The 16,998-nt window shown below is 35.5% G+C and overlaps 2 protein-coding genes across 5 annotated transcripts in view; one reads left to right on the top strand and one right to left on the bottom strand.

The window, feature by feature from the left end:
- The window catches only part of Clgn (calmegin), a 29,190-nt gene extending 26,508 nt beyond the window's left edge, over positions 1–2,682 (top strand). The window contains exons 12-14 of the mRNA XM_026386191.2: positions 34–199; positions 945–1,045; positions 2,602–2,682. Of these exons, the coding sequence (XP_026241976.1) occupies positions 34–199; positions 945–1,045; positions 2,602–2,682 (348 nt within the window). The remainder of the gene's footprint in view (positions 1–33; positions 200–944; positions 1,046–2,601) is intronic.
- Positions 2,683–8,373: 5,691 nt separating this feature from the next.
- On the bottom strand, positions 8,374–16,435 carry Scoc (short coiled-coil protein). Of its 4 annotated transcripts, none has more exons than XM_077803332.1 (5): positions 16,367–16,435; positions 13,514–13,609; positions 10,762–10,833; positions 10,291–10,374; positions 8,374–8,969 (listed from the first exon to the last, which is right to left on the bottom strand). In XM_077803332.1, the coding sequence occupies exons 3-5, from the start codon at positions 10,781–10,783 to the stop codon at positions 8,827–8,829; spliced, it is 249 nt and encodes an 82-aa protein (XP_077659458.1). In that variant the 5' UTR covers positions 10,784–10,833; positions 13,514–13,609; positions 16,367–16,435; the 3' UTR covers positions 8,374–8,826. The 4 variants fall into 4 exon arrangements, with proteins under 4 accessions (XP_077659458.1, XP_077659460.1, XP_077659459.1 ...); XM_077803334.1 differs by lacking the exon at positions 13,514–13,609 and adding an exon at positions 15,800–15,863 and having other exon boundaries at positions 16,367–16,403; XM_077803333.1 differs by having other exon boundaries at positions 13,514–13,565; positions 16,367–16,381.
- Positions 16,436–16,998: the final 563 nt, after the last annotated feature.

Below are 16,998 nucleotides of genomic sequence, written 5' to 3'. Positions count from 1 at the left end.
TTGGTAAAAATAGCTTGTGTTAAACTATTGCAGAAAAAATATGTAGATGCAGAGTATAAAAAAACCGACATATGCAAACCACAAACAAAGGGGGCGCTGGAGCAAGAAGTGAAGGAAGAAAAGGAAAAAGTAGCTCTGGAGAAACCAGCAGATGTGGAAGAGGAAAAAAAGCAAAGCGACAGTGAAGTTCTTGAAAAGGGTAGGATGGCATTGTGGCTTGGGAGAGGGACCCTGGACCAGGCTCAAGAAAAGAGCTTACTCCCTGGAAGGCGCAAGGTGATGCGCTGCCTATTATTACTTGCACACCTGCCCCCCCCCCCCCCCGGGATGTAGACTGATAGCAAGAGGTACATAGGGGAGACGCAGGGGTTGACCTGTCAACTTCTCTTCCCCAAGCCTCACTTTTGGTGGGGTAGGAGTTTTCACTTTATATAGCTCCTAGTATGTATGTGTGTGTGTGTATATATATATATATATATATATATATATATATATTTTTTTTTTTTTGTAATGATGGATGGAGGTTTGGTTAAATGTAATACATAGGAGAGTCAGTCACAGAACAAACACAGGACCATGTGCACTAAGCACAAGTGTGAGTAACCAGCATGCTGAAGGGTAAAAAGAGGTCACCACACACCATGGGAAGTATTAATAAGGAGTGGACATGGCATGTCCACTCCTTAAGTTCTCAGAGCATGTTTCATACAGAGTTTCATGTTATGTACAGAATTCTATTAATGTGTCCCTTGCCTCAATGAGTCTGATTTATTTATATTGTGATAAAACGATGAATACTTGCATTATTTTTTTTAATTTTTGAAAGGAAGAAATTGCTTTTTTATTTTGGAATTTAAATAAGCCCCTCTTATTGTATTTAATACTTTTCAGCAATACAATTCTAATTTATCAAGTCTTTGCTTTTAATAAAATCTTTATTCTAGAAGATGAAGGTGAACCTGAGGAAAAGAGTGAAGAAGAAATTGAAATTATAGAAGGGCGAGAAGAGGGTAATAAATCAAATAAGTCTGGATCAGAGGATGAGGTAAGCATCTCTTTAACAGAAAATGAGCTACTTTTCAAGTGTGATTGTGATCCACTAAAAAATATTTCAATAAAAGCAGCCATCTAGTTTGTGAAGGAATTTTTGCCATATTTCCCTGAGCTTTCGTAAGAGTCTCATATTGCTTTTAAAACATATTGATAAAGAAGGCGAGAAAATACTATAACATATTTTGATAATAAAACAAGATATGTAGAATTAAAGTTACAATAAACCCATGATTTGAATATTTGAATCGTAATCCTGATTATTGCAGGACACTTTTCTTCATAGCTGCTGCAAAAACATTCTTATTGTCACAGTACTGTCACATTTTGAGATATTTCATTCATTGTGTAGTTGAGTACTATCTGTCTGATTCCATGTTTTTCTCAAATTTTCAGTGAAGTAGCTTTTTCTTCTGTTTTATATGTTTCTGATATAAAATGGAACTTTCCACAATGCTTCTTCTTTAGTCATTTTTTATAGAATCAGAAGTCATCCAGGGTATGATTGAGGACCACAGCTTTCTTTTTTTAACCCAGCATAAACCAAAAGCTATTCAGAGCTGCTCTGAGCCTCGGTCTCCAGCCGACCACCTTCCACGCTGGCGGAGGGGTGGTAGGGAGCAGCTCTGCCTGGCCTGCTGCAGGCCCTGGAAGAGACTCTCTATTGGGTCTATTGGAAGAAACTCCCAGATTTACTAGTGTTTGTTTGTTTGTTTGTTGTTAAACTTTGTCTTCCCTAAGGTGGGGGAATATTCATGTTTAGGGGAACTGGGTAAAAATAATTTCTTCCAGAGCAGAGTTCTAAACAGTCGCTGATTCAGCTGTGATGTTCTTAATAATGACACTTGTAGCCGTTTACTCAGATGTTTTCTAGTTATATTTGTCACAAAACATTTTTATGACTTTAAGAATATCTTAATTCTGTCTTCCAGTCTTTTAGTCTTCAAACACATATTTATCAGTAAGCTAAAATAAGTCAATTTTGTGTGATATGACCTTAATAAATAATTATGACTTTATGTAATACCATGTAATATTTTGTTCCAAAAATTTGATTTATGTACAAGCACACATTCTGGAAGGATAAGAAAGGAATGAAAAACCTTGAACCATTATATTCAATGATTTCTTTTTCTCTTTTCTAATTTTTTCTGGAGGTACTATGTGCCAGAAGTTCTGAAAACCAGCTTAGCAATTCATTACTTACAAAAATATTGTGATGAATAGTTAGTGCTGTTGTCCCACAAAAATATCATATAACTATTAATTAACTACGACATTGAGACCAAGTTCTGAGTCATAAATAAAATGAATACAGTGTTAGTAGTTGTCACATGTTTCTTTGATGAGAAGTGTTATTCTAAAAATGCAACTATGCCAAAAGATGAACAAATGAAAATACATCAATTCCTGTGCACATTTTGCACAAAGTCGAGAAACATGTATAAGATGGCTTTTGACAGAACATGTATTTTGGAGAATATAAAGTATGCCATTTATTGTTATGTACAAGTTACATAAATAAAATATTTCTATAATTCTCTTTTCTAGATGAAAGAAGCAGATGAGGGCACAGGATCTGGAGATGGGCCCACAAAGTCAATACGCAAAAGAAGAGTGCGGAAGGACTGAAATACATTCAAGTATTCTTAATGCCTGAGAGAGAGTTGGCATGCTAAAATTAGTGTGCCAGGACTGACCTTGAATCAATCTGCATGTCCTGTTTCTAAAAATCTAGCAAAGTTATTCTTTCAGGTATTTATTTTAGTCTTTTCAGGGGGAAAAAGGCATCTTTGAAGTTACCTGGTCTTTGAATTTAACATAAAAGTGGCACATTACATATCAGATTTAAGAGATTAATAACATTAGATGTTACAGTTTTAATAGTTTGAAGATAGTTTTGGTTCATACAGAGCAAAATTACATGTAGCAACTTCACTGCTATGGGAAAAATCAGTTATTGGAATTTCCACTCAAATGGCTATACAAGAAGAAAACTGGTAGTTTTATAATACAAATAAGAGTGTGTTCTGTTGTACAGAGCTAAAGGCAATAAAGTTTCTGTATGGTTGTTTGATTCCATCAGCAATTGAAAGTGTTGTGTGTGACCCACATTTACCTAGTTTAAGCTTTCTGGTCAGTTGTTCACTTAAATTAGATTCCTTTAAAGAGGTGCTTTGTTGACAAACTTGTCAACAAAACAAATGTCTGTGTGTCACTTAGAGAATCACTGGATAATACTGCAGCATATTTTACATTTAAATACAAAGATAATAGGTTTATCAAAACAAAATGGTGTACAGATTTTTTCAAGCTCTTATAGTAATTATATGCCAGAGTGTCTTAACCCATTCACAAAATTGCTTGTGTCTATATTGCTCTTGAAAATAAAATCTAAATATTTTTCTTCTTTAAATTATACATACTCTTTCACATATAATTATTGGGGAGGCTTTGAATTATTCTTTATGAGATCCTGATAGCTAACATAAATATATCATGCTTTACGTTTTTATCCTGCTTCTCCCTGACAGATTCAAATCTATTTTAGGCCTCTCCTCGAGCAGCAGAGCTGCCCTTGGGGTGCCTTTCCTCTTGTTAGAATAGTTACCAAATGTCCCAGAAGTACCTTATAGTGGAACTGTGTCGTTTCATTTAAAATATCACATTAAACAACTTTTTATGTTTAAGTAACAGGTGTGGACCCATTAGAAGGTGATTTACATGTGAGACGGAAAACTACTTGACTACTAAGTATCTAGCAAACTTCATATTAGTTGGGTGAGATTTTAGATTCCTTCTCAGACCCCATATTTTTATAAACCCCACCCAAGTTCCCAGACAACTCCCTCCCACAGGTACATTTAGAACTTATGTATAGGGAAAGTAAGTCCCTCGCTCCCTCCATTTACTAAAGGAAGATGAGCACAGCCAGTGAAACTATTCTCTCCTTATTTCAGTGAATGAATTGAAAATGAAAGTTAAGTGCTCTCCTTCTCTGCTATATCCTGACTTTCACAAACTGGTGGTGAAACAATTAGGCATAATTTATATTTATTTCATACTAGCTAAACTCAATACATCTTGCAAGGACTTTCTCGTTTGCTTTGAACTAGACATACGAATAATTCTAGAGAAGAGTTTCTCAAATAGCTATTTCAGGCAATAAATTCTTTCTGAAAAATTTGCCTTACCAACATCTAGTAAATTTTTTTTTTCTAAAGACTGGCTAAAACTGCTTTGACTCTCTTTTTGGTTGCAGATTCATTTTAATTTGAATGTTTGGTTAAACCCTATGAGTTTGCAGTGGTAAGATTTGAGCAACCAACTTGCCAAGTCAGTGCTATTACTGTGCATGCTCCCCTCTGTAGATGTACCAGGGCTGATAGGTTTATCCCAAACTAACACTTAGAAATAACGTATGAGATCTATGCAGTAGACAAGGCAGAGTCTAATAATCCAGTGCCTTTTTCCTTTTATTACTCTCATCTGACTTTGAATAACGTAAATGTTATTTTCTCTAATAAAGAAGAATAAATACATTTCACTTAAAAGTTTTGAGGCTTTTTAACTTTACCAAGTTAAAGTAACTTTGCTTCTCCTGAAAATGTTTTTCTTCTAGCCTTGCATCCAGTAATCACTTCTGTAGGGAGGCATAAATAATGTCAGTTGAATAATATGGGTCTTTTTGAAGTGTTAGTCACCATTTGGAGGAGACACAGGTTAGAACAGTTTATATGTTAAAATGAATTAGTAGTAATTGATTTACCATAAACATGTGGAATTCTAGTCCAAAGTGTTTATTCAATGCAGGCTATTCAGAATGGCCGAATCATGAGTATATTAAAGGCATCTCTGAAAGGGTTTTTTTTTTTTTTTTTTTTTTTTTTGGTTCTTTCAGTTTTGCTTATGTTTTAACTTCAGTAGGATTTACAGATGAAATGTCAGCTGGCTAAAATAACCGCTTAAATCCTTTACAGAAATGACCAAAACATAGTGGTATTACTTCATAAATTTTAGTAATTTCTTCTCAGAATATATAGCTTCCATGCATTTCCATAATATGACTGCTGTTAAGAAGTTTTGGAAATAAAAGTACCCCTACTCTGACAAGTCAAATGGGGCCAGTTGGTGGAAAAGAAGATGCATTTGGAAACACATTTGGAGTATCTCTTTGGAGATCCAAATGCACAGAAGAATGAACACTAAGGGCAGTTTTGGAGAAGATGGGCAATGGCACAATAGGAAAATTATCTTTTAACATCTAATGTATAATGTCTTATCACATTTTGTGTTTGATGAATGAATAAAAAATATAATACTCTTTGTAAAAAGTTTGGGAGTTTTCAAGTTTTAGTAACAGATACTTGACAAACCATTTATAAATAAGGTAAAAAGTTAAAGCAATAAAATACATTAAAAATTGATTATAATGTATTACTTTAGCTTCTGTCACCATTCTCAAAACTCTGCTTCATTGTAAAGTAAATGATATCCTGGGGTCAACAAGTCCTTGTTATATATATACCTTTTTAAATACCATTAATATACAGTGAAAAAAACTGTAGCTACAAGGAAATTAAATAATTCTCTTCTAATTCTTAATATCCTGTGTAATTACAGTCTCTGTACTTTCATGATTTGAAAGCGATTAAGAATTAATCTCTGATGCTCACTGGTAAAAATTTTTGGTTGTGTTGGTATTGAAGTATTTCATGATAACCACCAGAGGGCATTACGAAATAAAAAAGTATTAGGCAAAGTAAAGAAAGACTTTATTTACATTCTAAAGAATTAAGATCCATTTCACTCTGCTTTGCACCACAAAATTAATTTTAGATTGTACAATTCATCTCTCATTTAGATCAGAGGGAAGTGTAATGGACAGGACTAAAGATGCAACACTATTAACTAGTTGAAAGTAAATGCTCATGAGTTTGGTTGCTTTTCCATAAAAATCCAAAAATCTCTGGAAAGTGAAAATATTTTTAAAAAAATCATTTTATCACTAAAACTCATTTGGTAGTCATACCTGATTTCCTAGACAGGCTTTTATAAATACTGTGTAGCCTTGTCTTCATCCCACTTACTATTAATGCTAATAGACTTGGCTGAGAAATGTTAATGTATTTGATTCCAGGTGCCACTCAAAACCATATCAGCTTATGAACCATAATACTTTATGAAAAATGCCAAATTTGAAACATTTGGCCTACTACTTCCACATAAGTGAATGTTGTCTGTAGTAACTGGATATAAGTCCTGTCCAACGGGGATATAAAGAAGACAATGGCAGTGTCAGCATTGAAGGAAGTCCTCCTGGAGAAAAGGGGTACCTCAATTTGTTGAGGCTGCTATAACAAAATACCATAGACTGGGGTAGCTTATAAATACCAGACACTTTGTTTCTCACAGTTCTGAAGGCAGGATGTAAGATCAGGATGCCAGCAGAGCTGGGTTCTGGTGAAGATTCTCTTCCAGGATGCAGACTGCTATCTTCTTGCTATGTCCACTAGTCTTTCTGGCACTGAATACCACTTATGAGGGTTCCATCCTTGATAATTATAACCTATAGCACAACTTCCTAATACCATCACATTGCATTAAAAGCTGCATCTAAACTGACAGGCCTTCACAGACAGGATTCCTGGCTTTTGAGCTGAATCAATAACTGGATAGAGGAAGATTTGAGTACTTTCTATATGGAAAAGTTGTGCAGATACTTAGTAGCAAGAGACAGGCTAAGCTGCTAGTAGCAACCAAAATCCTTTATCTGTTTCCATTTTAATAAATTTGTAGCTAGGCAGTTTCCCAGCCACAGCTCTGTCTAGAAGTAATTACGTCTCCACATGATGGGAATGCAAAAAGAAATGGGTCATTTCAAGGCCCAGCCCATAAAAACCTGACCTTCGTGCACATTTTTTTTCCCAAATCAGAATCATATGTGAAGTGACTTAAGAATCCATGAGTGAAAATGGTAGAGCCAACCTTAACCTAATAATTGTGAATATTTGTGTGAGGCGCAAAACCTGCTAGCCTGTAATGCTCTCACTTCTGAACCTCTGTTGGGAGAGAAGCTTCTGTATCATTCTTTATCACTGTGTCTCTTTGTTACAGGAGCTTACCTAACTTAAAAAATTTAACTGCCTTTCCCCTAGAGAGAGATATCTTGGATTCTTTCAACAATTTTGCTTCTACTAATGTATAATGTCCTGTGATTTTTGTATTAACAAATACATCTCCCCAAACATATCTGTAATTTACCCTGTGGAGCCACCCTGAATAGACCACATATCTATTATACCCCATTCATTTAAGCAACTGTATCAAAACACACACCATCTCTGAAATAGCTTTTTATTAAACAGCAAAGCAGAACTGTGTAACACAATTTTAAATATCTATAAATTAGGTCACAGAAGGGATGCAAAATGTTTGCAGTTTAATTATATATTCATACAGCTAAAGTCACATCAAATCTTACACTAATACATAAGATTATTTCATGATTAAAAGTAGTCCAAATCTAATAATCATAAGCTATATTAGTGGGTCTCTTTTCCTATTATCTTAATATTTCCAATACTGATTCCCTTACCAAATAAACTAAAAACTAAATTTTAAAAAATTTTAAAAGAATGACTAAACCTCTGCAAACTAAATGGTAGAATTTACAGAAAATTCTGGGAGAATAAGTGAGCTAAAATACTAAGATTAAAATTACCATTATTGTACATGTATACTCTACCATGTGTTCATGATTCTGTTACTAATAAACTCTCAAAGAATTTTGCAAGAGTTGATCTATTGAGTAAATGTCCTTGAGACCAAATGGTAACTGGTCTCCCTATGTAGCTTACATAAAGTTATTCAAACTTAATGCACTTTCATATCTATCTTTTGTCCGCCAAAAGTCTATTCTGCCAGAGAGAACACAAATCTGGAGTGAAAGAATTTGGAGTAGTATTTACCAGGTTCTTTCCTGTCCCATTTCTATTTTTTCTCAAGATAGATCTATCTTGAACGTACATCCATGACAGAACTCCTATCTTTCCAGGCCCCAAGTGGGTTATTTTGTGCAAAAGCAAGTTTTAAACAAATCTTCCCAGTATGAGACCATTTTTATAGTTTCAGTTCATCTTCAATTGCTTAAAGAGAAACCATCAATCCTATCTTATTATTAAATACCACACAGGACAAGCCCTAGCTAAGACAGTATCTTATTTTGGTTAAGTTTCAACAATTAGAGTCATGTTACTCTCATCAGTGATTAACTATTAAAATTACTTTTACAAATGTGAAATTTTTTTTTTCCTTAGGGGAAGGGAAATGGGAAGGAAGAGGCAAATGGAGAAGAGGCACAAGATGGTGGACAGGGTACATAAAGCTGTGCATTCAGTACATGATTTTGGTCACTTCTTCACAACATGGTGGTTATTTTCGTATATATTTTACTAAGCCTATATAATAAAAGACAGTGCTAAACCTATATATCAAAGCAAATTTGATAAAACATTCATCTTCAAGTCTCATAAATATATGCAGTTCTAATTATAAAGTCTCTACAATACATTTGCACATTTTCATAGACTAACATAATACACAAACTCTCTTGTTATGCAGTTAATTTTGCCTAGATCTGCCATTATCTTCATAAATATTCAATGAAGCCACAAACAAAGGTACTGTAACTTTTGAAATCTATCCAAGTTTTAAAGGGAAAAAAAAAAAAACTGGTCAGCAGCAATTCCTTAAAACAGAAGGGAAACCAATCCCTTACTTTCTTTTGCTTTTTGTATCAGTTGTTTGAAAAACACTAGAAGCAGACATGAGGTTTTCTATATATTGTCCAAGAACTTGGTTTTCTGATTTTAGCTTCAGATTTTCTTCTTTAACTGCATCTACTCTTGCAGAGAGATCTATATAAAGAAAAAATGGCCATTATCAATAAAATGATGCTAATGACTTCCTATTACAAAATGCTAAAGATTCATTATTAAAAACAAGATCAAAGTGAGGCTATAGCTCAGAGGCAAAGTACTTTTCCAGCACACCCTAGGCTCTGGGTTCAGTCCACAGCAGGGCAAAAAAAGATATCAGATTATTTGTTTAAGGCAAATAAAGATGAAACTATGTCTTTACTAGAAATATTTAAGATATGTAATAATATAACTGAATTCATACACTGGATATAGGAAGTCTGTTTCCAAGCCAGAAATTATTTTGTATTTTCACATTAGCAAAAAATTCAAAAAGATGTGAGTCCTCATGATAAAATTTAACAAATAGTTACTGGGTACCCCCAAATAGCCAAGCACTGTTCTAAAAACAACAGCAGAAGGGTCCATGTGGACACATGTGCACCAGGGGACTTAGTGAAGATCAGGAGCAAACAATCAAATATACAGAATATCACACAGTTAAGAGGTGGGCTGGAGAAAAAGCAAGAAAGGCAAGGGTCATAAGAAGCAGTTGAGAAGTTGCTTTTCAGGGTTAACTATTTTGTATTTTGGTAAAGGGAATTTGAATGGAGACTTAAAGGAAATGCCAGAATGAGCCATACAGATAAGCAACTAAGGGAAGATGACTGAGGGAAACAGTTACTTCTCCAAGTAGGGGCGCTTGGCATTTTGAAGAACAGGAAGGATCCTAGATAGAGATGGAACATATGAGGCAGAGAGAATAACATGACTCTAAAGGTAACCAGAAAGTCACAGACATTGGCTGTTGTTAATTCTGTCAAGTGGGAAGCCAATGGAAGGTTCTAAGTGACAAGGTCTGTACAATCAAGTGCCAAGGGTCGGGGGAGACCCTCATATATTAAACACCAAAAGATGGTTCAATGGTAGTTATTAATTTTATGCAATGCATTTGAAAAGTGAAAAAAATCAGATCATTTTCCTTTTAATTTCTGAGGTTAATATGACATGTTCACTTTACTGTAAGCTTTATTAAATGTGGACTTAGTTACACATTGCTAGGACTTGAAAAGAATTCTCATGTTAAACAGCATCATGTTAGACATTAAAAGGAAACAGAATGTTTGATGTCCCTTGAAGCGTATATGTTCTTTATAACCACCAGCCAAAGCTACTGGCAGGAGGAAGAAAAACAAAACTATTAAAATGGACTTTGGTTTAAGCTTTTTCAAATTATTCACACTAACAACTTAGCAACGTAAACACTTAAAATTTCAATTAAGCAGATATCATTCATAAAAACTACAAAATGCAAGCTAACCTTCAAGTGTGTGTTGAAGTTCCAACACTTGATTAATAAGTCGTGTTTTTTCTTCAAGTTCCACCTGATTTTCAGCATCAACTGCTGTAATGAGAAGGTTCACATTTATTATTCATTAACATTAGATATCATTTGTTTAGTGTAGCACTTAAAAATCTACAAAACATTTTCTGTTCCTTATCTAAACTGACTTGTACAAGAGCCCCACAGAGTAAAAAGTTAAATCCCCACAATGCAGTTGAGAACACCAAAGTGAAAGTGAAAAAAATGATTTGCCAACTTCTCAGTTAAAGAATGGAAGCTGCCTTAGATTATTTCTACAACCAAATGGGATATAAATAAGTAAATTAGCCAAGACCCAAACCTTCTAAAATTGTTTCTCTGCTCTTCCCATTGTTTAATAAAGCAAAAGCAACTAACGAAACAACAACAAACCCCAGAAACACACAAAAAAGCAAATGAAGAACACACCATCCATGTCAGCACTCATCATCTTGGGTAAAAAACTTTTAGATTTTCGATGTAAAATTCTTGATGAATGATCTACAATAAGAAAAAGAAACATGAACATAATAAAATATAAGTTTATTTTTAAAAAGATGAAGACAGTCAAAATATAGTTTACTGTTTCTAAGAAAAAAATAAACTCTCACAGGTAAATAAAAGAATACAGACAGATAAAAAAGAAAGTATTAAGGAGAGAAAATATTGAGCTTCTGGGTAATCAAAAGAATTTTTTTTTTTCTTTTTGGACGGCGGGTTAGGGGGTTGGTAGGGATTGAACCCAGGGCCTTATGCTTTCGAGGCAAGCACTCTACCAACTAAGTTACATCCCCAGCCCAAAGAAATTCATTTTTAAAAGGTAAGATTAATGATGAAATGATAAAATACGAAATACTGAACACAGACTTAAATGTGCAATCTTTTGGGGAAGCAGAATAATAATAAACAAGATGCATAAAGACATTTAGAACCTTTTTTATGAAATAATTTACTTTTAGGAGCTCATCCTAAAGGCAATTACAAAGAAGGAAAAATTATAAACATAAAAATATTTACTTCAATCTTATTTATAACCCAGTATATCAGAAACAATGTAACTAGTAAATTACACTTGCAATTTATAATGGAATAGCTACTAAAAATAATTATGATTACTAAAATAATATGAAAAAATGTTCACAAAATTATATATTCACTAATGTAAATTACATAAAATATACAAATATAAATAAAGGAAACAGAAAAATGAAAAAAAGTTCTTACAATTAGGGATTATAGCAAAGAAGAAGACAAATCTTTTTCAAAATATTCTTCATTAAATACTGTTTCACATATGCTGCTTAACTTTTTTGCACATATGATACTAAAGAAAAATATTAGATATCCGAAACACTAATATGGAAGACATTTTAAAAATCCAATTTCACCTGGTTATGGTTAAACCAAAACAGATTAATCAGGATGTAGATAATTAATAAGAAAATGAACATTAACATTTTATTATTTTAATAAAAACCTCCAAAACATTAAAGCACAAAATCCCTATGAAACATGTTCTGCTCTATTAATAACCATTTCACATACAGTATGCTCAAGTTTTTAATGCTACCAGAATATTAATGAAAATAGATTTCTTTGTAACCAACCTGCACTGAAGCAACCTAGACCTATTTTGTCAATGTTCCTCTTTCAACAAGTATTTACTGAATACTAATATACCCAAGGCATTATTAGGCCTCCATATGCTAAGCAGTAGAACCCAGACCTACTGAACAAAGATGCATGCATACCAAAATTAGAATCACAATCAATAGAAATCAGTGTACTATTTATTATTCCCTCACATCGATTAATACAATTGTGTTATATTTCAGTTATTAGCATGAACATGGAAACAATGTCCAGTGTACAAATCTATAAACTACTTCTTGAGTAAGATACCAGTCTAAAAAAGTGAATAAACATCCTTTCCATAACATTATTAAAGGACCACAGTCAACTCAATGATGCATAATAAACCTATTCCAAGTCTTACTGCATCTTTCCACTTACCCAAACAGCACTTGACAGGTACTTTCTTCTACCTTATGTTTTTTTGAGATAGGTTCTCTCACTAAGTTGCCCAGGCTGGTTTTGAACTCAACAGTCCTCCTGCCTCAGCCTCTCAGATGGCTGAGCACAGGGCACATATCACTGCACTTGGCCTTTTCCACCTGTTTTTTATATGGTTTAGTTTTCAGGGTCTCTGCACTTTGGAGATTTTATATATATACCTAAATTCAAATAGAATGAGTACCAAATTTTTTTTCAAAAATTCTTTTTAATGCTATTCAATCTATTGTAGTTCTGAAGATCATACTTCAAAAATTATTCCTTACCAATTGTCTGTTTTGATTTTCTAATTCACTTAGAATTGTAAGCATTTCGTGGGTACAACATGTGAAATATATGTAAATTGCATAATGACTAAATCTAGCTAATTAACGTGCATTTCCTCACAGAGGTCTTTTCTATGATAGGAACACTTAACATCACTCTTAAAATGAAAACTTGATTAAATACCTTCCTGAGAGAAGAGTACACTTCTAACAAATCACTAGTCACCCTCATTTTTAATACTGTTTCAGCACTGAACTGGCTGGGATAAGTCTGGCAGAGGTGGGAAGCGACAGCTGACACAGCAGGCCATCTGGGAGTACTGGGCAACACTGAACTGCCAATCCAACTGTGGCCCTTATAGAGAGAAAAATAAACAGGGCTTCAAATTTCAAATGTCCATTGTTTTTAAGAATATTAAGTAAGGCAGAATTTCCATGACTGCTGAGAAAAGTTACAAAAGATATAAGCACCAGGTAACCAATATTCTGATTTTGAAATCAGCATCATACAGGAATGGAGTATTCTTCTCTGCGTATATTTCAGTAAAATATTAAAATTAAAGTAAAAAGCCTTCTACAAAAGCACAAGTGTTCCACATTGACCACAGGAAGTAAAGAAAAAGTATAGTTTCTGCAATTTTGCATCATACAATCCAAACAACAGAAAGTCTATACATGATTTCTCAATGGTTTGACTTCATCTGAAAAAGTGAAAGGGAAAAAAGTCAGAAAAGCAGAGTCAAGAGGGCTTATTAGAGGGTAAATTCCTCTTACAAACATATTCATGGCTGAGGGGGCAGGGGTGCAGAAGTAGTGCCACAGGACAGTGCTCCAGGACATACCTCACAATCCCAAAGGTCACTATTCACATCGCAGTCTTGTTTGTCCCATGACCTGGGAAATACAATGCAGAGCCTGCTGGATTGTATTTGGTGACCCTATGCAAAGGGTATTAGTTTTAATAAAGTGAACCAGAGCATTATTCATTGCCTTTTTACAAAAATAAAAAGTAGCAATTTTCATTTTTTGTGACGTGATTAAAAAGAATGGACTCAAAATGCTATTACTGAGTGGTCTTTCAGTAGGTTTAAAGCAATAAACAGAATTATTTTACATATATGATCAAAAGATTAGTTCTTTATATCAAAGTATTTTAATCTATTTTATTTTCTTTCAATATAGGATCAATCTTCAAACTTGAAGATTGATCAATGTCTACATTGGTACTGAACTACATCCTAATACAATATTGCAATTTTTCAAATATAAAATCCTTTTTTATCTATAGTTGCCATCACATCAATATAATTCCACGCCAAATGTGCTCCTAAAAGTTTATTTTAAATTCCTGCTATAAACATAAATACAACATGAAGAGAATCCAGACCAAGGTGCAAATATGGAAATGAATTTGGGGTGCTGAGGCTATTGTTTATCCTAAACCCATCTTAGCTCTGAAATGGACATGGCTGAGATTTCTCAGGTCAGATATTTTAAAACTCTTCTCAAAAATTACAGAAAATTATGGTGCCTATCTTTATCCTTGGTTAGTAGAAGAGAAGTTGAAAATTATTTTTGATAATTATCTTCATATTGGGAAATAGAATGTACGAAGAAAATAAGAATTATGAAATGTGGCAAGCATTAGGACAAGATCCACTTAAATAACTGTCTTTCCTATGCCCATGGATCAAATTATGATCACATACTACCATCTTACCAAATATTCCTTCTTGTATAGTACTCCTTCTAAAGAGAAAGTTTAGCATACAGATTAAGAATGTGGTTTTAAATGATCTGGATTCAAATCCTACCTCTGCTATTTATTATCTCTGGATAAGATCTCATACTGTTTTATTACCTGTAAAATGGAAATAACAAATATAAATGCAACTCTTGGTTTGTTGTGAGAATTTGATGAGTTGATACATATAAAACATATACTTCGGTACATAGTAGGCACTCAATAATTATTAGTATTATCTTTATTTTTTAGCACTAGTTTGGGTCACAAAAAGAATTTTAGAAAAACCATCTGGTCCAGCTACCCCATTTTACAAATAAAGAAACCAAGGTCAAAGACAACAATGGCTTTCTGGAGATCACAACATTTATCCAGAGTCTAGACTACAGCCAATATTCCAGTCTGTCTTTTTCTACCATTCCACCTCAACTATGCTCACATTTCAGATTTGAAATTTTGAGAAAACCTAACATTCCATTCAACTTCAACCACTCAACTTTCTGCATATAAAATTGATTTTCATCATCTGTCACCTACTTACTAGTGAACTGCTTAGATTTCAGCAGAATCTTTGTGCACTAACATGCTAAACACTTTATATTATTTCATCAAATCTACAGAAGGAAATTGCAATCTACAGATGTGGTTACTAAATGTATCTACCTTATGTTTAACAATATCTTAAGTCATTTATTTATTTTTGTACTGGAGATTAAACTCAGGGGCATTCAACCACTGAGCCACATCCCCAGCCCTATTTTGTATTTTATTTAGAGACAGGGTCTCAATGAGTTGCTTATCGCGTCGCTTTTGCTGAGGCTGGCTTTGAACTCGCAATCCTCCTGCCTCAGCCTCCCAAGACGCTGGAATTACAGGCGCGTGCTACCATGCCCTGCTGACAATGTCTATATCAAAAATTTGAACTCAAATCTACCTATACAGTTCCCTTTCCCACTGTGCAATGGAAGAAAACTTTATTATAATCTTAATCTAAGGTTGCCAAACACTTTGCAACCAACTTCTTGGGAGTTTCCTACTAAGCGGCTGAAGGCAAATCTCATTCACTTCAAGCTGCATCAACTTCATCATGCTTTCTTCGGATCTGTTCAAGTTCTGCTAGTGACTGACTTTCTCAGGTTAGGTAATTCCAGTTTTAAATTCCACAAGATCAAGTAACTTTTCAGTGAGGACTGAATTAAGCTAGATTCCCCCGGGGAATAACAACAGCTAGCTATATTAAGCTTAATCAATAAGTAGTACTAAGATTTCTAGGTATAGTTTTGGGTCCACAGGTATGGGCAGATATGGTACTGGGAACACCCAGAATCCTTAATATTGTTACATCACAGCCCGAGATTGATACATTGTAAAACAGAAGTCTTGCCTTTCAGGAATGTATGTTCTTGCTCCTGTCCAAATCTTACTCTCCAAAACTTGTTCAGTAGACTCTGGAGAGAAGCCAAAGAAGAAACAAACCCAGGTGCTGCTTTCAGCTCCTGGAAAGACGTCCCATCTCTTATTTCACCGCTAACCAGCCTCCCTTCCCACCCTGGAGTCCTCTCCCATCATCCGGGTTCTCCTAGAGCAGCCATGGGCAAGTCTAGGCGTGTCGGGTCCTATCCCACCCAAACGGCCCTCCTACAGTTCCATTCCTGAGCGCAAAGCTGGACAAGGGCCCGAATCAAGAGTGCAGGGAGACAGCACAGGATGTCAGAGTCAGGGACCACCGGCGGCCCTGTCCCAAAGGAGCCTCTGGGCCTGATAATGAGAAAATGAGAAGAGGATGCGCAAGGGTTCTGCAGGGAGCCAGGCCTCCGCCGCCCACCGAAGCCAAGACCCGAGGCCGCGACCAGTCCAGTCCAGCCCGCCCCGCCCTCCAGACCATCGGCGGTACCGAGACCGACATCCTAATCCCTGGGCCCGGCCCTCGGCTGCCCAGGACCGCCCTCACCTTCCGTTTGAGGCGCTGGGAGGGGGTGGGATCAGGAGGATGTCTCAGGCCGGGACACCTGGACCAACTGACACCGGCAGCTCCGCCCTCTTCGCCGACAGAGCGTGCGCTGAAAAAGGAGCCCCGCCCCACCCAGCCCCGTCGCCCGCCAATCACGGATCAGGATTGCACGCTTGCGCATTAGCAGCCCGCCGTCCCAACCATCCTATCACAAAGTGCGGGAGCATAACAAAAGGAACTGACGCCCAATCAAGATTGAGCCCGTTGTGGGCGGGTCCTGGAAGAGCAACAGCCAATGGCAGTATAGGAACTTAGCTATTCCTGAGAAAGTAGGTCCCTGCCAAGCAGTTCTGATCTCAGCCGGACCCTAAACACTGGGGTCAGAAATCTAGGAGGATAATTTTGACTTCTGTGAGGAAGGAGGTTGGTCTAACCAAACGCTAGGCGAGAAGGAAGGCGTTCAAATTCAAGAAAAGAGTGTTTGGGGGCAGGATAGAAAAAGGAAACCAACGCGGTTCCTCGATTCTAAAAGCAGATTTTTCCTTTTTTTAGTTTCCAAAATCAGAAATCTCATAAAGTATACCGCTAATGGAATGTTTCCCTCCATACTCCTCCTTCCATTTATTAAAATC

This window comes from Urocitellus parryii, chromosome 10 (assembly GCF_045843805.1).
Source record: "Urocitellus parryii isolate mUroPar1 chromosome 10, mUroPar1.hap1, whole genome shotgun sequence".
Lineage (NCBI taxonomy): Eukaryota > Metazoa > Chordata > Mammalia > Rodentia > Sciuridae > Urocitellus > Urocitellus parryii.
The sequence above is the reverse complement of the archived record's forward strand: the minus strand, read 5'-3'. Positions and strand labels throughout refer to the sequence as shown.